Below are 25,260 nucleotides of genomic sequence, written 5' to 3' on the forward strand. Positions count from 1 at the left end.
GAAATAAGTAGTATTGTAAAGCAATTAAGTTAAACAGATTTTAGAACAAGAAAAAATACTTAACTACATACTGCTTTCCTATTTTAAGAAACCTAAGCTGAATAAGGGAGAACCCTAGTTTCATGCATTTTTCTTTACTTGAGTTAAGTTACTTTGTCTTTAATTTCAGGTCACTGTATAACTCTGAATAGTTCTCCACAGTTGTGATTTTTAAAGAAAGTAGATATATTGATAAATCCATTGGACCAGAATTTACTTTTACGGATTCTGTTGAGAATGTATTACAGACTGCTTTATGTCCCATTGTGGTTGATGTTTTACATGATTTTAAGGTTAAAATTGGCTGCCTTATGTGTATATGTAAAAATTATGTAAACCCTATCAACTAAATAAAGCTAAAAAATTATAAATAGTTGTCTTGGAGAAAAAGTTGATATCTGATATTTATTAACTTTTTTTCTTTTGTGTTTCTAGTGTGTCACAACTCACAGATATGAATGAACAAGAGGAGGTATTACTAGAACAGTTTCTGACTTTGCCTCAACTAAAACAAATTATTACTGACAAAGATGACTTAGTAAAAAGTATTGAGGAACTAGCAAGTATGTCTTCCCTGTTCTCAGCTCAAATTTTCTGAAAAAAATCTGGTTTTTACCTAGAAGTAAACTGGAGATTTACCTTACAGGAAAAAATCTCCTTTTGGAGCCCAGCTTGGAAGCCAAAAGGCAAACTGTTTTAGATAAGGTGAGTTAGTGATCATTTAGAAGAGATTTGTATAATTTAAAAATAGAATAAAACATCCTCTTCATTTTCTCTTTTAGTATGAATTACTTACACAAATGAAGTCTACTTTTGAAAAGAAGATGCAAAGGCAGCATGAACTTAGTGAGGTAAGACTGTTTAGCTTTTTCTCTTTGCCATAGAATTTTTTTTTTCTTTTCTTTTTTTTTTTTTTTTCTTTTCTTTTTTTTTTTTTTTTTGAGATGGAGTTTTGCTCTTTTGCCAAAGCTGGAGTGCAGTGGTGTGATCTCCACTAACCACAACTTCTACCTCCTGGGTTCAAGCGATTATCCTGCCTCAGCCTCCAGAGTGGCTGGGATTACAGGCATATGCCACCACACCCACCTAATTTTGTATTTTTAGTAGAGAAGGGTTTTCTCCATGTTGGCAAGGCTGGTCATGAACTCCTGACCTCAGGTGATCCACCCGCCTCCGCCTCCCAAGTGCTAGGATTACAGGCGCGAGCCACTGTGCCTGGCCAGAATTTTTAATCTTAATATGCATGAGTCATGTTCTTACTTTCATTATCATCAGAAACTTTGAGGTATCTGACCTTATGAGACAAGATGCCTTTAAACATAGATGAATAGTTCTCAGTGATAAGGTATCATACATTGTTTATGGTCATACAAGAGTGTATTTGTTTCCAAAACAGAAAATTATGACAGGCCCTGACAAATAACTTTACTGGGAAAGTTGTGAAACCGTTGTAACCCTTGTAGTGAAACCTAGCAACAACATCATCAAAAACTTTTGACTCACTTGTAAGCTTATGTACAAATAAGCTTAAATGAAAAGTTAGCAAATTTAAACGTATAGTATTTTAAAAATATATAGTATTATCTGCTACAAATAGGTTTTATGCTAGAAATCCAGTTATATGAAAATCAAAAGAATTTTATAAAATTCAACCTATATTTCTGGAAAAAATGAATCTTTAAAAATGAAAAGGAAATGGAGGACATAATCTTTATTCATATCAGTGACATCATAGTTAACAATATTCTGTTTCCTATAAAATCAGAAACTTTGGATAAAGCCAATGAAGTAAAACATAAAATAGATATAAACCAACAACAGCCAAAAAGATGGTAAAGGAGAATATAAATTTATAATGAATTTCAGATAATATGGTCATTTGTCAGAATAAAGAAATAAGAATAGCTAACATTGAGCAATTAATATGTCTTACACTGCATGAGGCGATTTACATATATTGGCCCATTATTATACCAAATCCTATGAAATAGGTATTGTTACTTTTTCCCATTTTACATTTTACAGGTTGGGAAACTGAGGCATGGGGCAATTAAATAACTTCCTTGAGGTCATATAAGTAGACATATTAGGAGTCTAACTTAAACAGTCCTCTTTAACAGAAAATATGTGAGAATCAACTGAAGTACTGTTACATATACATGGACCTTAGTAAATGTTGAAGAAGCTTTCACAATACTCAACATCATTCTTTATACAAACTCACAGCAAACTAAAAATAGAAATTGTTTATTTGAAAAAGAATATTAGAAACCAGCAATAAACATCATATTTTAAATCACTAAACATTTCCAGGATCCCATTAATGTTAGGAATAAGAGAGTAATGCCTCATGATCACTGCTGTTTAACGTTGCTTGGGAGGTTCTGAGTATTGCAGAAGACAAGATGAAAAAAAGTGGTATAATATAAAAGGAGAAATGAAACAGTTGTTTACCAAAAATAAATAATCCAAAATTCTAGAGAACTAAGAAATTTTTCCCCTATGCTTCAGCAATTACTACTGCAAAATGAAGTAGTGAAAACAACTCATTTACAATAGGAACAAACTGTAAAGTACTTAGAAGTGAACCCAATGAAGTAAGTTAGGAAACTTTATTGAATGTCATTAAAGAAGAGTTGAGTTTTCTATTTTCTAAGACTATTTAGAGCAGCATAGAATATTTATTGAATGAAAGATACAGTATTATAAAGATTTCATTCTCCTCAAAATAACTTACAAATTTAATACAGTTCTAATCAAAATGCCAAGAGTATTTTCTTAAATCTTAACAGATATATTCTAAAGTTCGTCCGAAACTTTAGGTATCAGATTGGTAAAAGTAGTCAGGAAAAGCTTGAACAAAAAGAAAAAATGAAAAATATACCCTTTCCTAGCATCAGAATACACTGTTAAACTTCATTATTTAAAATAGTATAGTAGTTTTATAGGAAGAAAAAATTATTTCTATGGAACAGACTATACAGTTCAGAAATAGACTTGTGTATGTGCATATCAGTTGGAAAAAATTTAGGATTCAATAAACTATAAACTTGGCTGTTTAGTATCCATTTAGAAAAAGGTTTCATCACTGGACCATACAATACACAAAGGTATTACAGATAAACTACTTCAGTGGAAACCATAAAAAGTCAACTGCCTCCTAGGATTTTTTTAAGATTTTGGTGGTTTTCCTTTCTAAGCATAATAAAACAGATACAAGCATAAAGGAAAAACTTGACATACTTATACAGATTGAAAACTTGGATATATTAGAAGTCATGAAATCAAAAGTGAAGTTAAAAAAGGGAACAAATATTTTTAGCATGTACAACAAATACTAATGCCAATGCTCTATTGCAAAAGGCAAAAACAGGAACTGACAAAAGGAGAAACATAAATGTCCAGTAAATATTTTGCTTTAAGTTATTCTGATCCTTACATTTATGTAAGAATTGCTAGAAGTGATTCTTGAAATACTTTTAAAAAGACACACAAGACGTTGATTCCTAGGCTCCTTTCTAGGTGTTCACTCAAGATTTTCTGGGATGATGAATCTTCTACACTGTAACATATGGAAGACACTTCAGTAGACCATTGGTTCCGTGATGGAGGAACCTGTTTTGTTTCTTTTCCACTGTATACCTAATACCTGCTCCAGTGGTTGGTACATAGTAGGTACTCAATAAATATTTAATGAATAAGTAACAGGAAATTTTTGAAAATATGTTCGGCTTTACTATAATTTTTTAAAAAGCCAAATAAAATATCCATGTGAGCCTTACTTGTAAAGAGAGAAAACCAATTTTGGCAAGGGCAATAAGAAAATGGTGCATTACTGTTCATATCTGTGTATGATGTGTCACAAAGAGATACTACCCCAAATGCATTAGGATGGCTATGATTACTCTTTTCTTACTCTGTCGCCCAGGCTGGAGTTCAGTGCCAGGATCACAGCTCACTGCAGTCTTGACCTCCCAGGCTCAAGCGATCCTCCCACCTCAGCCTCCCAAGTAGCCAAAACTACAGGTGCGTGCCATCACACCTGGTTAATTTTTGTATTTTTTGTAGAGACAAGGTCTTGCTATGTTGCCCAGGCTGGTCTTGAACTCCTGGGCTCAAGTAATCTGCCTGCCTCGGCCTCCCACAGTGCTGGAATTACAGGCATGGGCCGCGATACCCAGCAGGATGGCTATTATTAAAAATAGTTTTAGTGCCTACATTCAGGTCTTTGATCCATTTTGAATCAATCTTGTATTTAAGTAAGATAAGGATACATCTTCGCTCCTTTGCTTGTCGATACCCAGTTTTTTCCAGCACCATTTGTTGAAGACCGGCCTTTCCCCATTAACTGGACTCAGTCCTCTTGTTGAAAATAATTTGGCCGTATATGTGAGAGTTTATTTCTGGGCTCTCTATTTTGTTCCATTGTTCTTTAGGTTTTTATGCCAGTACCACAGTTTTGATTACTGTAACTTTGTAGTAACTTGAAATCAGGAAATATTAATCATCTTTGTTCAAGATGGTTTTGGCTATTTGGGGTCTCTTGAGATTCCATATGAATTCTAGGATGGGTTTTTCTGTTTTTGCAAAAAATGCCATCAAGATTTGATGCATTGAATCTGTAGATTGCTTTGGTTAGTAATGTCTTTTCAAGAATGTTAAATCTTTCAACCCACAAACATGGGATGTCTTTCCAGTAATTTATGTCTTCAATTTCTTATAGCAGTATCTTACAGTTTTCTGTGTACCAGTCTTTCACTACTTTAGTGAAATTTAATCCCATCATTTTATCCTTGTTCTATTCATTAAAAATGAGTCATCAGGTCCAGCCCACACTCAAGGATGGGATTATGCAAGGGCAGGAATACCAGGAGGTGAGGTCATTAGTGGTCTCCTTAGCAGGTATCTACCACAATTGTTTAATTCCTGAATCCTTAGGAGAGAACAATGATCTGCCCAGTTTCTCTCCTTTAGTAGTTTGCAGCCAATATATTGGTTTCTCTTGAGTTTGGTATCTACTGCTATCCAAAAGCTAAGGACCTGGGTACAGCATTATAACATAGCAGATTTTCTCAAAAAGAGGTTATATAAGACATATAATAGTTTCTCCATTCCACTATCTCACTTCCTTTCCCTGTGAGTAATTCTTGTGTTTATCATAAATTAAAGTAGTGTTTGGTTTTCTTTTTCAGAGCTGTAGTGCAAGTGCCCTACAGGCAAGATTGAAAGTAGCTGCACATGAAGCTGAGGAAGAATCTGATAATATTGCAGAAGACTTCTTGGAGGGAAAAATGGAAATAGATGATTTTCTCAGTAGCTTCATGGAAAAGAGAACAGTATGTAATACTCTTCAGTTGAGGACAAATATTGGATAAAGTCTGCTATTTTTATAGAGGAGGAGAAGCACTGGGTCTTAGCTATTTCTCTATTATATCATCCCCGTTTTTTGTACAATAGATTATTTACCTAAAAGGAAGGTTTCCATTCCTTGTGTGTGGACATGGGCAAAAACCAAGTTCCTGGAACTTAAAACTTTGAAGGTCTGTCATGGGACTCTAGACAGCCGCACGCCTTAGCTATTCCCAGGGAACCCAGGGGACCCAGGGGAACAGGCAACTGCCATTGCTCTAAGATGTCCTTTTGATGTGAGTTGGTATAAATGAGAGTAAGGGCCTGCACATGCGGCCGTTTTCCTGTCTGTCAGAGGAATAGTCCTGGTCAGAAAGGGGCTCTTCTGAGCAGAAATGACTAATAAACTTTGTGCTGATCTAGAAGAAAATAATTTTTTTTTGACAGCATAATATCAAATTACTTTAGCATACTCATGAGTGAAAAACATTAGCACATTACTGAGCTGGAGTTTTGAGTGCTATGAAAGGAGTCTGAAAAGCCTCTCGAGAATAACAACATCCTCCTATCACTTCAGACTTGCTTTTTCTGAGTATACAAGCAGGTAAATCAAATAGTTCTGTTTCAGAAATGGTAGTATCTTTTACATTCTGTAATACAGCTGGCAAATCTAAGTCTAGTCTTAATAGTTGAAATCTACTCTTCAGTGATTTGTTTTACCACTCATTTAGACATTTATCTATAGGGATTATAAAAGGCATTTGTATGAGAAACAGTTTCTGTTCTGTTCTAATATTTCTGTTGTGTTTAAAGAAAAATCCAAAAAAGTCTGCTTAATAGTTTCTTGCCTTTTAATACAGTCCAAACTGTTCACCTAATTTGTCTGAAATAATCACATTTTTAAAATAATCTTATGTTAGTAAACTGTATGAAACAACTGTGACACACACACACACACACTCACACACTCACTCCTGTTAAGGCAGATGGGGGATGGTTTTTATCATTCCCATTTTTCATGAGAGGAAATTGAAGTTCAGAGATTTTAGTGACTTACCTATGGTTATAGTATTAGTAAGGCATTGATTTCTGGTCTGTTATTCTTTAATGTTACATAATTGTGCCTTGAAGCTTGTATCTGTTAATATTCTTGGTTAACAGTAGCAGAACTTATGTCCATACTTTTTAAACACAGATATTTAAAGTTATATAGTCAGATAATTGATATGAAGGATCAGTGTTTGTTTTACATTCTAGAGGCCAGCAGGCAAAGGCTGACTTCCAAGCAAGTGGTTTTTTTGTTTTGTTTTGTTTTTTTGATTATTAAATTCTGAGCTGTCTTCAACATTCAGTTTGAATAGCTAATATTCATTAGCTATCTTCAACACTGAATTCTTAGATTATTAGCTAAATCAAAATGAATTGGTGTCATGTGGTCCTCTGCCCAGTCAGCTGGGCTGAGGGAGTGGATTATGGGAAGGGAGCATGAGAGGTTCCCTAAAACAGGGACTGGAGTACAGGAAAGGAAATGATAGGCATTTCTCATGACCCGTTCAAACTGTTGCTTGCTCCTTGTAACATTAGTGTTAATGAAATGAATTAGCTCATAATCTAATAATTTTAGCTATTAGATTATTAGCGATCTTCAACATTCAAAACTTAAAATAATGCCAACAAGTTAGAAGATTCCTGTCATACTTTAGGAAGTAAAGTAGTGGGCATATCTTTGGAAAAGTGACCGGTATTTTTAAAAATTTATTTTCCAGATTTGCCACTGTAGAAGAGCCAAGGAAGAGAAACTTCAGCAGGCAATTGCAATGCACAGTCAATTCCACGCTCCACTATAGGTAAATTGTTTTTCAGGTTTGAGTCTCAAAGTTATTGCAACAGTTTCTTTAAATAGACATGTTGTCTGTGTCTATTTAAAGACATGTTGTCTATGTCTATTAAAATGGTGCCTGTTCATCAGCCTTAAGCATAATTCTATCATAATAGCTATTGTGCTCTGTAATGTAGAATGCTTTGTATTATATAATAGGCATAATATCAATATAACTGGTAGAAATCTTTTGGATATTTTCTATGATACTGGCATGAATGAAATTTTTTTAACATTAGCTCCTTATAAAGAATTGTAAGTTATAGTCAGTTCCTTTCTCTTACCTGATGTGTAGAATATGCCTCATTACGTGGCTAACGTTTCTCAGAAGGCTCCTTTGTCATTTCTTTCCTTAAAATGAACTTGCATTGGTCTCTTTTCCATCCCACACCACAACTACTCTAATAATTTGCCCACCTCCATGACTTAAGGGTTCTCCTTTCTATGTAGCACTTACAGAAATTCCTAAAATACCACTTTTATGATAAAATTTGCTCTACTCCAGAACCTGTAATGAACCCCTAGCAATGACAGTATCCATGTCAAATTCCTCTGGTTAAGATTTCCATAATTAGGCATATATTTCAGATTATCCATTTTAACTTTGCATTTCTCCTTACATTGCATTGTCTTACATGGCATGTTCTTCCTTCTACCACTGTATCTTAAGTTGTGCTCTTACCTGATGTCAAGATGCCTTTCCTTTTCTTCTGCATCTATGTTTAGGAATGATTTGTTTGCAAGAATAGTTCCCACCCCAACAAACTTAAGTAGAAACTTAGTTATTGGATAGGGCAGAGATTTATTATAGAGTAAAACTGAAGGAAAGTACAGTCACCTGAGAGTGAAAACAGCCACTGAATGACCAAAGCAGCTCTTCTCACACCTTTTCTGAGGCTGCTTGTTTGCTTATTTCTTATTTCTGCATCTCTTTTATTTTTCAAAATTTTTTTCTCTTACTTGCCCTTCACCCATTCCTACCCATAGCTTGATTATATTATCTGACAGTTCAGGCAGCCAGCGGAGATAAACAAGAGTCCCTGGAGTTCCAGTACATTCCCTGGGAAAGTAGCTGACCTGGTTTAGGCAAGCTATCCATCCTGGTGTAGTTAGTTTGGCCTGGAGATTGGTTTCTACTCCCTTAGTCGACTGGGCTGAGGGAGTGGATGAGAAGGGAACATGAGAGGTTCCCTTAATAAAATGAGGACTGGTGTATAGGAAAGGAAATGACAGGCACTTCTCATATCAAGTTAAACTATTATCTGCTCCTTATAGCATTAGTGCTCACAGTACATTGTTTTATATGTTATTTTCCAAATCAAACTATAAATTCCTTAAAGGTAGGGTTTGATTTTTGATAACAACTTTGCATTTCTGCCAGCTTAAGAAGAAGTAGACACAGAGCAATTGCTCATTTATATGAACATACTAGAATTCGTTCCTTACCTCTATTCCCTCATAGTTAAGGTATAATTTTATAGGCAAGTCTATTTATTATTATTATACTTTAAGTTTTGGGATATATGTGCAGAACGTACAGGTTTGTTACATACATATACATGTGCCATGGTGGTTTGCTGCACCCATCAACCCGTCATCTACATCAGGTATTTCTCTTCATGCTATTCCTCCCCTCGTCCCCCAACCCCCAACAGTCCCTGGTATGTGATGGTCCCCTCCCTGTGCCCATATGTTCTCATTGTTCAACTCCCACTTATGAGTGAGAACACATGGTGTTTGATTTTCTGTTCCTGTGTTGGTTTGCTGAGAATGATGGTTTCCAGCTTCGTCCATGTCCCTACAAAGGACAAGAACTCATTCTTTTTATGGCTGTATAGTATTCCATGGTGTATATGTGCAACATTTTCTTTATCCAGTCTCTCATTGATGTGCATTTGGGTTGGTTCCAAGTCTTTGCTATTGTGAATAATGCCACAGTAAACATGTGTATGCATGTGTCTTTATAGCAGGATGATTTATAATCCTTTGGGTATATACCCACTAATGGGATTGCTGGTTCAAATGGTATTTCTAGTTCTAGATCCTTGAGGAATCGCTACACTGTCTTCCACAATGGTTGAACTAATTTATACTCCTGCCAACAGTGTAAAAGTGTTCCTATTTCTCCGCATCCTCTCCAGCATCTGTTTTCTGACTTTTTAATGATCGCTATTCTAACAGGTGTGACATGGTATCTTATTGTAGTTTTGATTTGCATTTCTAGTGATGAATGATGATGAGCTTTTTTTTCCATGTTTTGTTGGCCGCATAAATGTTTGGAAAGTGTCTGTTCATTCCTTTGCCCACTTTTTGATGGGGTCATTTGTTTTATTCTTGTAAATTTGTTTAAATTCCTTGTAGATTCTTGACATCAGCCCTTTGTCAGATGGATAGATTGCAAAAATTTTCTCCCATTCTGTAGGTTGCCTGTTCACTCTGATGATAGTTTCTTTTGTTGTGCAGAAGCTCTTTAATTTAATTAGATCCCATTTGTCAATTTGTCAAGAGCAGTTGCTTCTATGTCTTGAATGGTATTGCCTAGGTTTTTTTCTAGGGTTTTTATGGTTTTAGGTCTTACATTTAAATCTTTAATCCATCTTGAGTTAAATTTTGTATAAGGTGTAAGGAAGTGGTCCAGTTTCAGTTTTCTGCATATGGCTAGCCAGTTTTCCCAACACCATTTAGTAAATAGGGAATTCTTTACCCATTGCTTGTTTTTGTCAGGTTTGTCAAAGATCACATGGTTGTAGATATGTGGTGTTATTTCTGAGGCCTCTGTTCTGTTCAGTTGATCTATATATCTATTTGGGTACCAGTACCATGCTGTTTTGATTACTATAGTCTTGTAGTATAGTTTGAAGTCAGGTATCTTGATGCCTCCAGCTTTGTTCTTTTTGCTTAGGATTGCCTTGGCTATATGGGCTCTTTTTTGGTTCCACATGAACCTTAAAGTAGTTTTTTCTAATTTTGCGAAGAAAGTCTGGTAGCTAGATGGGAATAGCATTGAATCTATAAATTACTTTGGGCAGTATGGCAATTTTCACAATACTGATTCTTCCTATCCATGAGCATGTAATGTTTTTCCATTTGTTTGTGTCCTCTCTTATTTCCTTGAGCAGTGGTTTCCAGTTCTCTTTGAAGAAGTCCTTCAGAACATCCCTTGTAAGTTGTATTCCTAAGTATCTTATTCTCTTTGTAGCAGTTGTGAATGGGAGTTTGCTCATGATTTGGCTCTTTGTCTATTATTGGTTATAGGAATACTTGTGATTTTTGCACATTGATTTTGTATCCTGAGACTTTGCATAAGTTGCTGATCAACTTAAGGAGATCTTGGGCTGAGATTATGGGGTTTTCAGAGTATACAATTATGGCATCTGCAAATAGAGATAATTTGACTTACTCTTTTCCTATTTGAATACTCTTTATCTCTTTCTCTTGCCTGATTGCCCTGGCCGGAACTTCCAATACCATGTTGAATAGGAGTGGTGAGAGAGGGCATCCTTGTCTTGTGTTAGTTTTCAAAGGGAATGCTTCCAGCTTTTGCCCATTCAGTATGATATTGGCTGTGGGTTTGTCACAAATAGCTTTTATTATTTATACGTTCCATCAGTATCTAGTTTATCGTTTTTAGCATGAGGGTTGTTGAATTTTATTAAAGGCTTTTTCTGCATCTGTCGAGATAATCATGTGGTTTTGTCACTGGTTCTTCTTATGTGATGGATTACATTTATTGATTTGCATACGTTGAACTAGCCTTGCATCCCAAGGATGAAGCAGACTTGATCGTGATGGATAAGCTTTTTAATGTGCTACTGAATTTGCTTTGAAAGTATTTTATTGAGGATTTTTGCATTGATGTTAATCATGGATAATGGCCTGAAATTTTGTTTTTTTGTTGTGTCTCTGCCAGGTTTTGGTATCAGGATGATGCTGGCCTCAAAATGAGTTAGGGAGGAGTCCCTCTTTTTCTATCATTTGGAATAGTTTCAGGTGGAATGGTACCAGCCCCTCTTTGTACCTCTGCTAGAATTCGGCTGTGAATCCTCTGGTCCTGGGCTTTTCTTGGATGGCAAGCTATTGATTACTGCCTCAATTCTGCAACTCGTTGTTGGTCTAATGAGGGATTTGACTTCTCTTTTGATTAGCCTTGGAAGTGTGTATGTGTCCAGAAATTTATCTATTTCTTCTAGATTTTCTAGTTTATTTCTGTAGAGGTGTTTATGGTACCTCTACCATTCTCTGATGGTAGTTTGTATTTCTGTAGGATAAGTGTTGATCATTTTTTTTTTTTTTTTTGAGATGTAGTCTCACTCCATTGCCCAGGCTGGAGTGCAGTGGCGTGATCTCAGCTCACTGCAACCTCCACCTCCCAGATTGAAGCAATTCTGTGTCTCAGCCTCCTGATTAGCTGGGATTACAGGTGCCTGCCAGCATACCCAGCTAATTTTTGTATTTTTCGTAGACATGGGGTTTCACTATGTTGGCCAGGCTGGTCTTGAACACCTGACCTCATGATCCACCTGCCTTAGCCTCCCAAAGTGCTAGGATTACAGGCCTGAGCCACTACACCTGGCTGATCTCCCCTTTATTATTTTTTAATGTGTCTTTTTTTCTTCTTCTCTGTTTTCTTCTTTATTAGTCTGGTTAGTGGTCTGTTTTGTTAATCTTTTCAGAAAACGAGCTCCTGAGTTCATTGATTTTTTTTGGGGGGGGGGGGCTTGTGTCTCTATCTCCTTCAGTTCTGCTCTTATCTTGGTTATTTCTTGTCTTCTGCTAGCTTTTGATTTTGTTTGCCCTTGTTTCTCTACTTCTTTTAAATGTGATGTTCAGGAGTCAATTTTAGATATTTCCCACTGTCTCCTGTGGCATTTAATGCTATAAATGTCCCTCTAGACACTGCTTTAGCTGTGTCCCAGAGATTCTAGTACATTGTGTCTTTGTTCTCATTAGTTTCAAATAACTTATTATTTCTGCCTTAATTTTGTTATTTACCCAGTAGTCATTCAGGAGCAGGTTGTTCAGTTTCCATGTAGTTGTGTAGTTTTGAGTGAGTTTCTTAATCCTGAGTTTTAATTTGATTGCACTGTGGTCTGAGACTGTTTGTTATGATTTCTGTTATTTTGCATTTGCTGAGGAGTGTTTTACTTCCAATTATGTGGTTGATTTTAGAATAAGTGGTGCTGTGTGGTGCTGAGAAGAATGTTGATTTGGTGTGGAGAGTTTTGCAGATGTCTTTTAAGGTCTGCTTGGTAGAGAGCTGAGTTCATTTTTTCAATATCCTTGTTAATTTTCTGTCTCATTGATCTATTATTGACAGTGGGTTGTTAAAATCTCCCACTATTATTGTGTGAGAATCTAAGTCTCTTGTAGGTCTCTAAGCACTTGCTTTATGAATCTGGGTGCTCCTATATTTGGTGCATATTTAGGATAGTTAGCTCTTCCTGTTGCATTGACCCCTTTACAATTATGTAATGCCCTTCTCTTTTTTGATCTTTGTTGGTTTAAAGTCTGTTTTATCACAGACTAGGAGTGCAACCCCTGCTGTTTTTTGCTCTGCATTTGCTTGGTAAATCTTCCTGTGTCCCTTTATTTTGAGCCTGTGTGTGATTTTGCATGTGAACTAGGTCTTCTGAATACAGTACATCGATGGGTCTTGAATTTTTATCCAATTTGCCAGTCTGTGTCTTTTAATTAGGGCATTTAGCCCATTACATTTAAGGTTAGTATTGTTTGTTATGTGTGACTTTGATGCTGTCATGATGCTAGCTGGTTATTTTGCCCATTAGTTGATGCAGTTTCTTCATAGTGTTGATGATCTTTACATTTTGGATTGTTTTTGCAGTGGCTGGTACCAGTTGTTCCTTTCCATATTTAGTGTTTCCTTCAGGAGTTCTTATAAGGCAGGCCTGGTGGGACAAAATCCCTCAGCATTTGCTTGTCTATAAAGGTTTATTTCTCCTTCACTTATAAAGCTCAGTTTGGCTGGATATGAAATTCTGGGTTGAAAATTCTTTTTTTTAAGAATGTTGCATATTGGCTCCACTCTCTTCCAGCTTGTAGGGTTTCTGCAGAGAGGTGACACTGTTAGTCTGATGAGCCTCCCTTTGTGGGTAACCTGACTGTTCTCTCTGGCTGCCCCAAACATTTTTCCCTTCATTTCAACCTTGGTAAATCTGACGATTTTGTGTCTTGAAGTTACTCTTCTTGAGGAGTATCTTTGTTGTATTCTCTGTATTTTCTGAATTTGAATGTTGGCCTGTCTTGCTAGGCTGGGGAAGTTCTCCTGGATAATATCCTGAAGTGTGTATTCCAACTTGGTTCCATTCTCCCTATCACTCTGAGGTACACAAGTCAAACGTAGGTTTGGCCTTTTCACATAGTCCCATATTTCCTGGAGGCTTTGTTCATTCTTTTTTCTCTAATCTTGTATTCACACTTTATTTCATAAAGTTGATCTTCAATCTCTCATATCCTTTCTTCCACTTGATCAATTTGTCTATTGATAGTTTTGTATGCTTCATGAAGTTCTCATGCTGTGTTTTCCACTCCATCAGGTCATTTATGTTCTTTTCTAAACTGGTTATTCTAGTTAGCAATTCCTCTAACCTTTTATCAAGGTTCTTAGCTTCCTTGCTTTCAGAACATGCTCCTTTAGCTTGGAGAAATTTGTTATTACCCACCCTCTGAAGCCTACTTATGTCAATTCATCAAACTAATTCTCCATCCAGTTTTGTTCCCTTGCTGGCGAGGAGTTTTGATCCTTTGGAGGAGAAGAGGCATTCTGGTTTTTGGCATTTTCAGCCTTTTTGTGCAGGTTTTTCCTCATCTTCATGGATTTATCTACCTTTGGTCTTTGCTGTTGGTGACCTTCAGATGGAGTTTTTGCCTGGTCATCCTTTTTGTTAATGTTGATACTATTTTTTCTGTTTGTTTTCCTTCTAACAGGAAGGAAAACTCTTCTGCAGGTCTGCTGGTGTTTCCTGGGGATCCCCTCCAGACTTTATTTGCCTGGGTATCACCAGCGGAGGCTGCAGAACAGCAAAGATTGCTGCCTGCTCCTTCCTCTAGAAGCTGGTCCCAGAGAGGCACCTGCCAGTTGCCAGCTGGAACTCTCCTGTATAAGGTGTCTGTCAATCCCTGCTGGGAGGTGTTTCCCTGTCAGGATCACAGGCGTCAGGGACCTACTTGAGGAGGCAGTCTGTCCCAAGCACTGTGCTGGGAGATCCACTGCTCTCTTCAGAGCTGGCAGGCAGGAACATTTAAGTCTGCAGAAACTGTGTCTACAGCCACCCCTTCCCCCAGGTTCTCTGTCCCAGGAATATGGGAATTTCATCTATAAGACCCTGACTGGGGCTGCTGCCTTTCTTTTAGAGATGCCCTGCCTAGAGAGGAAGAATCTAGAGAGGCAGTCTGGCTATAGTGGCTTTGTGGCACTGGGATGGGTTCTGCCCAGTTGGAACTTCCTAGCGGCTTTGTTTACACTTTGAGGGGAAAACTGCCTACTGAAGCCTCAGTAATGGCATATGTCCCTCCCTGCACCAAGCCTGAGTGTCCCAGGTCGACTTCAGACTGCTGTGCTGGCAGCGAGAATTTCAAGCTAATGGATCGTAGCTGTGTGGGTTCCGTGGGAATGGGATTCGCTGAGCTAGAACACTTGGCTCCCTGACATCAACCCCCTTTCCAGGGGAGTGAAGGGTTCTGTCTCACTGGCGTTTCAGGAACCAATGGGGTATGGGAAAAAAAAACTGCAGCTAACTCATTGTCTGCCTGAACAGCTGCCCAGTTTGTGCTTGAAACCCAGGGTCCTGGAGGAATAGGCACCCAAAGGGATCTCCTGGTCTGTGGGTTGTAAAGACCATGAGAAAAGCATAGTATCTGGGCTGGATAGTTCTGTCCCTCACAGCAGGGTCCCTTTTGGCTTCCCTTGGCTAGAGGAGGGAGTTCCCCAACCCCTTGTGCCTCTTGGGTGAAGTGACACCCCACCTAGCTTCTGCTCGCCCTCCGTGGGCTGCACCCACTGTCTAACCAGTACCAGTGAGGTGAACCTCAGTTAGAAATGCAGAAATCACCCGCCTTCTACATTGATCTCGCTGGAAGCTGCAGACCAGAACTGTTTCTCTTTGACCATCTTGCCTGGGAGCCCATACAGGCAAATCTTAATTGGAAGATAATGTAAAGGGATACAAATCTGTCATCTTAAATCTTAGGGTTTTTTTTCATTGTTTTCTTTCTAGATTTTCTGGAAACATGAACTGCTGAGAGAGGAATGGGACACAAAACTAAACACTGTTTTGTATTTATGGTTTGCAAACTGGTATTTCATCAGCGGCTAAATTCACAGATATTCTGTATAGATTGTGTAGAGGACTGAGACTGATTTTGTATAGATTGGAATCATTGCTATGATCTTTACTTTGAGAAATTTTTCTGCACTATTTGCACTGAAATGTTTATTTATTGTTGATAAATCCCATCATATTTAAGTTCCACTGCTGTTCCTCTTCTATTGATTAAATGCCTATGCATGTAATTTTAGCTAGTTTTTAATATTTTATAAAACTTCATTTAAATTGGTATTTTTAACTTGAAGCTGCATTTCTTTATCAAGAATGGTATTTAGATTTTTTTTCTCTTAACCTTTTTTGAAAAACTATTTTCAACTGTAAGAAAACTCTTATTTTTCTTTCTTTCTGGATAAAACTTTCAAAAGCAATTTGTTTTTAAAATATTCATATTATTAGGAAACACCAAACCTGCCTATGTGCCATCTTAAAAAAGTAACTTTTAATACCTACAATAAATCAAAAGAATAAACCAGCTATTCTTATATATTAATTTTTTTAAACTAAAGATGCATTTAAGAAGCAATACAAGTAAATACCTAATAGAAAAAAAAAATTGCCTTTCATTTAAAGCAGTCCAACACAAACTCTCATGCTAATTTTTTAAAAAATAAGTATTTAGTAGGTTTCTGTTCGGATAGGTTTTCTAAATTCCTAATGTTTAAAACAGTCTTTATGTTAATATACAGCTAATCTATACACAAAAAAAGTCAGTGAACTTTTCTGACCTTTACTGTGAGTTACTTTTCCTAAGAGAAAAGCTATAGTAATAATTAAAATTGAACTTTTAGGTAATCCTGATTTTTAATGAATTTAAGCGTTCTCTTGTATTATTTTCAGTAATTTGCTTCTATACCATGTCACAAAATTAACATATTTCTTGGGTACCCCTAAAAGCTTATGAAGGAAAAAGGCATGCAGGCTTGGTAAGGTACCATCTAAATTAAAAAACAAACTAATGCATAATTTCCTTTAAATTTCATCCCAGTATGATTGTCTTTCCAACACCAGCATACAATATAGATATTGTCTTTTTAAAATTTTTTGTTCTTCCTGTCCATGTTTTTGGCAACAAAGTTATAGGAGAAACAAAATTATTTTGTTAGAATTGAAACATGCTTAATAGTCTGTGGAAAGCAAGTAGTCACTTGGACTATAGAGATACAATGTTGGACACAGAACATAACTTGGATTGTCTCCCTAGCACTGTGCTAAGGGCATGCTATTAAATCTTCAAAATAACCAGATGAGGAGGGAATAATTACTACTCCTGATTTATGGAACTGAGGTAAGAGTGTTTCAAATTTATGATAGTCTTGGATATTCAAAATCCTTTCCTTACTGTACTGGCAACTAGAGCTTAATTTTGTCAGCAATTACTGCAATAGAAGATACAATAGTCTCAATATTTTGCAAACAATCAGGTTCACAAGAACCAGGTGCATCCCATAAGAAGAGAGGAGCATACCACAGCCCTTCATTTGATTAATTCATTAGATCTACCTATTTTATTAAGCACCTACTAAGAATAAGGCATTGTGGAAATACCATGCAAAGATAAAAATTGTTTAGGTGCTTATCTACTTTCCTTTCCACCAGAGAAACAAAATCAAAACATTTTCTTATAGAGTAAATCTCTTCTACATAATTACATGCGCAGTTCACCTCAGTGTTTTTTATTCTTTAATCTTGAACTATCCCAGTTTCATTGTATACCAGTTAACATGGGTTAGGTTCTCCTTCAAAATTCATTCCTTAGATAACCTTCTTACAACCCAGTCATTAAATTAACAGTTATTTGCATCTAATACACAGTTCGGATAAAGGTTATATATGTCACCCAGGATGAAAAGAATCTGCATTTGAATATACCTGTATGGATGTGGGTTCTGTTTTTGCAACAGAAATTAAGTGACCATTTTTTTCTGATTTTATGGCTATATATTTTCTTCATAAAAATTGGCCATATTGGAGAAGCAGTGCCAGCAGAAAAATGAAATGCATGTCAAAGTTGCTATTCTGGTTTTACTTTATAAGACAAGATAGAAATCAGAATTATAGAGGAATACTTAAGAGTTATTAATCAGTTAGGAGTTTGTCATAAGTAGAGATTAAAAGGTTAATATTTATTTCAAAATAGAAGAAAATTCTAAATCAATGAGATACAAACTAAAGACAACCACTTCAAAGTTGAAAGAAATTTCTAGGCATAAGACTAGGAAATTTATATCAGAATAGAGGGTGCTTGACACGGATAGATTTATATGTGCTTAAATTGAAGGATGGCTCAGATTCATTTTTAGGAGAAAGTAATCATGTGCTCTTAAAGAATAAAAATTTATTCTAGGCTTTCCCTCTCAGATCTTCACCTTCCATTATTCTATAAAAAGTTCAGTTACTGATTTGCTGGGTCATGGTTAAAATTCTTACCTATTTCATATCAAACTGAAAGAATGTATCACCTGAGCTCTGAGTATTACTAATTGGGAAGTAATATGCCTCAAATCAACTTTATATTGGTTTATTCCCTGTGCTTTAAACCACTGTTCTCAATAAAACACTTCCTGATTAATGTTTGATTTTAAATGAAAATGCAGTATTAGATATTTTAGTCTTGTTGGATTAGCCATGCTCTTTGAAGAATCTGTGAAAGTAAAGTTTTAATAAGCAATAAATGTAACCTTTTATATAAATCTCAGTGCTAGGTTAACTTCTAATAAGTAGATGAATGTGCTACATAAATTATGTCTTGTAAAGTTGAGGGAACTAAAAGTTTATGACTCCGATGTGGAAGATGTCACATTAAAAAACTACATTTTAAAACATCAAATATTTATACTATTTGCTTTTCAAATAAATGCATAGTGCTTTTTGGCATACTTTTGTCATTTTTAAAAAAATTTTTATTGTTTTTATAGACATACATTGCCAAATGGAAGAAATTAAAGCCACATCCTCAATATTAGGCAACAAAGTTTCTAAGAGTGGACAGCTACAAGAATGGTGTGAAGTGAGTTCTATTATAAAAAGGTGAAAGCCATCACCACTATATCCTAAGTATTTATCATTTTAGCAAGGTATTCCCTATTACATACAGTATATTGCAGAAAATGAATAAACATTCCTTGGACTTAATTTGGGAACTGCTCAGCAGAGAATGCTCAAATTTTATATTGTAAAAGAATTACACTTGCTTTATTTTTTACATTAACAGTACTTTTATATCACAGTTCTCTAATATATTCTATTTTTAAATATGATGAGCACAATTACATTTTTTCATTTATATATATTGCCACACTTCCTCCAATCTTTCATACTAGAGAGATCAGCAATGTTGCTTTCTTGCCCTTTCTCTTGACTTTAATTTTAGCAAAATGTAATACATTCTCCCATAAAAAATTACATATTCAAAATGATGTAAATTATAAAGTTTAAATTAATCCTTTTACATTCTAGAATGTACTAATATATTAAAACCATACAGTGTGAGTATCACTTATATGGCAACTTTTCTCCATTAAGTTTCATTTAGGTTACCTAGTGAAGTCTTTTTTTTTACTCCTAAGACAGGAGTGACTCTCCCTCAAATGTGCCTTTTAACAAAACAAAAACTCAAACTTTCAACAGTCAGTGGTCATGAGATGTTACTACTGTTAAGTAAACCATATTAGCCAGTTATATAATTTCTAAAATGATAGATTACAAAACCTATTCCCTTCATTAAACAGACTTGACAGCCAAATTCTCTGGTTCTTAACAGGATTTTCCCTCACAGATGTTTTACCCTACTAACTTTATAATGTTATACTTTGAGATCAGGCTGGTGGTTGGCTCACACTTTCGTCTCTAGAATAGTAGTAAAAGGTTGTTATTACCAAAAAAACTAAAATTCATATATAAGACCAGGAGAATGAATGTTGCTTCTACCTTGTTAGGAATATATTAAATCATTGTTAGAGAAAAAGTGTGATATAAATTTTAGCATTTTTAAATAATGAGGAGAAACAGACTATAGATCTCAGAGAAAGGCAACAAAATTATTCTAACAATTCAAAATATATTATCTAAGGAAAAGTTAAAGTGATGATTATTCCTGATAAACTTAAACACTTAAAAGCTCCTTAGGAGTATATCTATTAACCAAAAAGGATGCATCTCAACAATGTGCCTGTTTTTAGAAATACGGATTAAGAGAGTCAGAAAGGAAGATAATGTCAGATGCTTTCGAAAACACAAAATATGCATCTGGAAGTGAACTAAAAGATTAATGATAATCACAGATACGAGGGAAAGGAGTTGAGGCTTTTTAAGAGATGCATGCTATGACAAGGAAGATATATATTGATAACTTTAGGTAATAACAGAAGTAATTGCTCTATAGTGAATATAATTTTCATAGTCTAGGATGAGCTTCAAAATGGTGAATAATTTTCCTTATATTTGATAAACGAAATGACTACGTCCTCTTCAGTGTCTAAGAAATCAAGAGCTGGGCACTTGTTTCCCTTTTCATAGCTGCATTAAATTAGTTCTCAATGACATGTACCAATTCTTGTTTTTATGATAAACTGCCTGTGTTCCCTTATTTTTTTAAGTGTTGCTTGTGTGTCCTTTACTTTGGAACTCCAAAGGGAAACTTCAGGCAGTGAGAAACACAGCTTCATCAGAATCTCGGTCCTTGCCACTATCTTCACTCGGTGCATGCTCACCACCACTTGGAGACCGACAGCTCAGATCCTCCACCCCAGACTCTTGGTCACTGTTGGCTGACAGATCTGGATCTGAGCTTTTCAAATTGTCTTGGGTTAGAATCAGAGCAGAATCTTCATCACCTTGCGAAGGGCTCCGGGATGGAAATGATTTCATATTCCCACTGTAATCCTGGGGAGTGTTGGCTATGCTGTTGTCTGAGGCAGAAAACCCTGAGTGCTTGCTGGGTTCACTTTGCTTACTCTTCACCTTAGTGCAATTTAACTGGACCTTTTGAATTTTTTCCAGCCTCTAAGAAAGAAATAACAATTTCAGCAGAAATACAATAAATAATTTTTTTATTTTATTTATTTTCCTCTATATGCATGCTTTCAGCATGTTACCTCCCAGGTGGGTATAATGTTAAGAACATGGGACTCATAGATGTGAGCTCAGACCTGGACTTGATGACCTTGGGCAAAATCTGTGAGGCCTCCTTTCTTTATCTCTAATGTAAGGATGATACTACCTGCCTTGACATAGGTTTTCTATAATTATAAACAATATAGCACAGGCGAAGCACCCTGTGATCACTAGTTTCCCTCCTTTCTATACCTACATGGTTTCATATGATTCTCATACCATGAATTCAAAAAATATTTTTTAAAAATCAGGAATGAAGTGTCTATCATCTAACTTTTAAATTTAGATACAATTCTCTTACCATGAAGTTCACCCTCTTAAAGTATACAATGCAGTGGTTTTTAGTTATATTCACAAGGTTGTGCAACGATCACTACTAATTCTAAAATACTGTCATCACCCCTCCCTGCCCCCCGCCACCGCCAAAAGAAAGCCCCATACTCATTAACAGTCATTCCCCATTCCTATCTCCCCACAGCCCCTGGCTACTACTCATCGACTTTCTATCTCTATGAATTTGCCTAGTCCAGATGTTTTATATATATGGAATAATACAACATGTGGCTTTTTGTGTCTGGCTTCTTTCACTTAGCTTATATTCTCAAAGTTCTTTCATGGTGTAGCATGTATCAGTACTTCATTCCTTTTTCTGGCTAAATAGTATTCCATTACATGGATATACCACATTTTGTTTCTCCATTCATCATGTCATAGACACTTGGGTTGTTCAGAATGCATTTCACCAGATTGCATGGTTTTTTTTTTTGAGACAGAGTTTCGCTCTTGTTACCCAGGCTGGAGTGCAATGGCGCGATCTCTGCTCACCGCAACCTCCGCCTCCTGGGTTCAGGCAATTCTCCTGCCTCAGCCTCCTGAGTAGCTGGGATTACAGGCACGCGCCACCATGCCCAGCTAATTTTTTGTATTTTTAATAGAGACGGGGTTTCACCATGTTGACCAGGATGGTCTCGATCTCTTGACCTTGTGATCCACCCGCCTCGGCCTCCCAAAGTGCTGGGATTACAGGCGTGAGCCACCGCACCCGGCCAGATTGCATGTTTTGATATTAGCAGAAGAGGTGTTTTAAGGTCAGGTATTATGTATTCATTCAAAAAGCATTCATTTAGATTATGTGCAAAAGCACTGTGCTGGGCAGTGTGAGGAAAAGAGAGAAATACAGACCCAGCCCTCTAAGGAACGTGGAGTAGTGGAGCAGAGAGAGGCAGAGTTCATGCAATGTAGGAATCTTAAAATGGCAAAAGTTCTTGAAGAGGAATGGAGAGGTAAGGTTAGAAGGAAGAGAGCATAGTAAATTTCAGGGAGCAAGGAACATTTTAACAGGACTGTAAAAGATTTAAATGTGAACATTCTGGTGATGGCTAGTAAGTATTCCTGTCAGGATGGACAGTGAGAGGAAAAACACAAAGGTAGGAAGGTCTAAAAATTGTGTATAAGCAGCAGAAACAGTTAAATGTTTGCATGGAAAATAAAGTTGAAAAGACAAAATCTCAAATGCTAGCCCACGAAATTCTAACTTTGTAATAAGAAAGAGTCACTTTTAAAATTAAGGTACTTTTAGATATTCTAAGTAATTTTAAAAATTATTTCAACAAAAAGACTGCTGGAATAGACTAATAGAATCCTAAGATTTCATAAACTACAGTATGGTACCAGTGGAAACAAAGTTATCCAATTAGGAAAAACATTTTATTATAACCTCCCTATCCAAGTACAGGGAAGTTATAGAAGCCAAAGGATAGACTTCATAATCAATCTCACCTATTATAGATCAATATGATAGTTACATAATTTTTAAAGTGAAGAAAGATTTTTACAAGTACATATATTTAATTTTATTCATTTTCACACATTTCCACAAAGAATTAATTTTAGTACTCTCAAATAATAGTAACCAAAAAGCTGACCTAAAAATAAGGAACAACCAACTAGTTTAGCAAATTGTGGAACTGAACCACAAGCCCAATGTCCGAAATGCATTAAATGCCTAGGTTTAGGCTTTGGTTATCTGAGACTCACCTGGATGGGCTTGTGTTTCAGGTTCTCTACTGGCTAAAAATGCAAAATGGTTGTGTTGCACTGAATCTTAAGAGGCTTTCATGAAGTCATGCTCTTTAAGAAATAAGCACAGACAACAGATTAACAAAGCAAGTATGTCTTACCTCTTCCAAGTCCTCTAGTTCTTCCTCTAGCTGCTGAGTTTCCTCCTTCACTGCCATCAGGTAATCTGTAACTGATTGTCGGGGCTGCATCCCCTTTTCAAAGCGGTTATACATTCCACTCCAAAACCTGGAAAGGACAGCAGAGTGTCATGATACCACCTTATCACAATATGAAAATTCACACCCTCAAGTCTTCTAAGGTATCTGTGATACCACAGTCTTATTAATAACCAAAGGCAAATTTCAGCCTCAAAAAAGCCACTACCTAAGGTAATAATTTTGTGTTCATGGTTTTTTTCCTTGGGTCAATAAATGCCTTTTGTGGAGAATAAGTTTATGAAAAGTCTACTTGTATATATGAATTAGAAAACACAATACATTTTTCTAAAATTGAAATAGCACATGTAACCATTTTCTTTTAAGAAAATGGCTTAGTTTTGAACTTTCAAAATTAGTGATTTTATATTTAGAATCTTTCAGTTACAAAGGGAATCTTAAAGTTGCAACTTTTCTCTTTTGTGTATCACTACCACTAAACACTAAAAGTTGACATTTGCATTTGCAATAAATTATTTTAAAGACAGTTTTGCTCTTGTTGCCAAGGCTGGAGTGCAATGGTGTGATCTCAGCTCACTGCAACCTCCACATCCCAGGTTCAAGCGATTCTCCTGCCTCAGCCGCTGGAGTAGCTCAGATTACAGGCATGTGCCACCATGCCTGGCTAATTTTGTAATTTTTTTAGTAGAGACGGGGTTTCACCATGTTGGTCAGGCTGGTCTTGAACTCCTGGTCTCAGGTTATCCACCCGCCTAGCCTCCCAAAGTGCTGGGATTACAGGTGTGGGCTATTGCGCCCAACCAATAAATCTCTTTTTATCCTACACACAAAAGGATGCTGGAGTGCAAATGAGAAAAATGATGTTATCATAGGGTTATCCTTAGACCCACTGTTTTATTTATGCAGAAAAGTAAAGTACTTTGAGGGCAAGGACTTGTTGTCATTGTTTTATCCACAGTGCCCAGAACAGTGTTTGATCCTCAAGAAAATATTTGTTGACTGGCTATTAATAACAAATTAGCTGTAATCCAATTGGTCATACCTCAACAGCCCTTAAAACTTGTTTTACACACGCTGTAGAGGCTTTTTCCTTTATTATGATTGAATTAATATTCTGCTATAAATTCTGAGAAAATAATTAGATTGAAATAATAAAGAAAAAAACCTTGAGAAACGAACTCTGTAGAGGAAGAAAAGCCATCAAGTGTGTGTTGGGAGTGAGTAGGAAAAAAGAGATGGGATTTCTGTCTATTCTGAATAGTCTACCTTTTTTTTTTGACCACTGAGTTACTTTTTCATACTATACAACCTTAGCAAGGAAGCCAAAGGAAAAAACATACATATCTAGCACATACCTAGTAGAACCTACAGGATGCCACCCTGCTTTCTCCATCCTGATACATACAATCTTCACATAATTTCCACAAGGGAAGTACTTCCACTAGGACTTGATTCAGTGGAGACAAAAGGCAACCTATTATGTTGATGTAAAAATAATTTCAGTTTTTGCCTTTTTGTTGTTTAAACTATGGCAAAAACCACAATTACTTCTGTGCTAACCTTAATTTGTCATGATCACTGTTGAAACTTGTGATTCCACATTTGACTTAAGGCATTTGCATTATTCTCTTTCATTGGCTTTTAAAAAATAAACTGGAACTTACCTTTTATGATATTATTATTATAAAACATCAACTCCTGAAGAGAATTCCACTTTCAGGAGGAATAAAGAGGTAAAGGAGACATTGGCAAAAATACCAAATCAGATATTCAAGCTTCTTTCTCTGGTGTCTTTTGTGTCCAACAAACGTCTCACAGATCAGTGTTTCATAGACTTTGACCTCTGAATGTTAAACGATACCAGAATCCAAGTTCATACCATAGCTACAAAGTTCCCAAGAGTTTACATACTTGTACATGAAGTTGCATGGTGTTGTAGGGAGATGAAGGGTTCCCTGGGTCTGGCTGTGATCAGCTCTAAACAGAGGATTCAGGTAGTCGGTCCGATTCTTCCACAGGTGAGCCCATAATGAGTATGTTCTTTCTTGAATCCTGTTACAAAGAAAATAAGCCTCTAAATGACCTATTTTGGTTCTTAACGCATGGTATATAGTTATATTAAAGCTGAAAGGAACTAATAATTGTTATCTGAAAACTGTGTGTCTCTGTTCTACAGCAGGTAAATTTATAATCTTGGTGGCTTCATGGTATAGGGGAGAACACTGTAATAATCTCAACTTCACCACCATCTGTACTGGCCTTAACAAGGTGTTCAATTCCTTTATTTTTTTTTAATAGC

General features: G+C 36.2%; 2 protein-coding genes across 8 annotated transcripts in view; one reads left to right on the forward strand and one right to left on the reverse strand.

The window, feature by feature from the left end:
* VPS37A (VPS37A subunit of ESCRT-I) overlaps window positions 1-25,260 on the forward strand; it is a 91,853-nt gene that overhangs the window by 37,569 nt on the left and 29,024 nt on the right. For 4 of the 6 annotated variants that reach the window (XM_032288363.1, XM_032288359.1, XM_032288364.1 and 1 more), the window contains 6 exons: window positions 475-602; window positions 686-744; window positions 822-890; window positions 5,232-5,375; window positions 7,155-7,235; window positions 15,502-18,486. In XM_032288363.1, the coding sequence (XP_032144254.1) occupies window positions 475-602; window positions 686-744; window positions 822-890; window positions 5,232-5,375; window positions 7,155-7,235 (481 nt within the window). In that variant the 3' untranslated portion in view covers window positions 15,502-18,486. Of the gene's footprint in view, window positions 1-474; window positions 603-685; window positions 745-821; window positions 891-5,231; window positions 5,376-7,154; window positions 7,301-7,337; window positions 7,595-15,501; window positions 18,487-25,260 lie in introns of those variants that run through there. The other 2 variants (XR_004272003.1, XM_032288360.1) reach the window with 2 other exon arrangements.
* Window positions 17,090-25,260, reverse strand: part of MTMR7 (myotubularin related protein 7) — a 118,254-nt gene continuing 110,083 nt past the window's right edge. For both annotated transcript variants that reach the window (XM_032288357.1, XM_032288358.1), the window contains 3 exons: window positions 24,873-25,013; window positions 22,905-23,031; window positions 17,090-20,613 (listed from right to left, as the gene is read on the reverse strand). In XM_032288357.1, coding sequence (XP_032144248.1) covers window positions 20,251-20,613; window positions 22,905-23,031; window positions 24,873-25,013 — 631 coding nt within the window. In that variant the 3' untranslated portion in view covers window positions 17,090-20,250. The remainder of the gene's footprint in view (window positions 20,614-22,904; window positions 23,032-24,872; window positions 25,014-25,260) is intronic.

This window comes from Sapajus apella, unplaced genomic scaffold (genome assembly GCF_009761245.1).
Source record: "Sapajus apella isolate SASKATOON/1434 unplaced genomic scaffold, GSC_monkey_1.0 scaffold21, whole genome shotgun sequence".
NCBI lineage: Eukaryota > Metazoa > Chordata > Mammalia > Primates > Cebidae > Sapajus > Sapajus apella.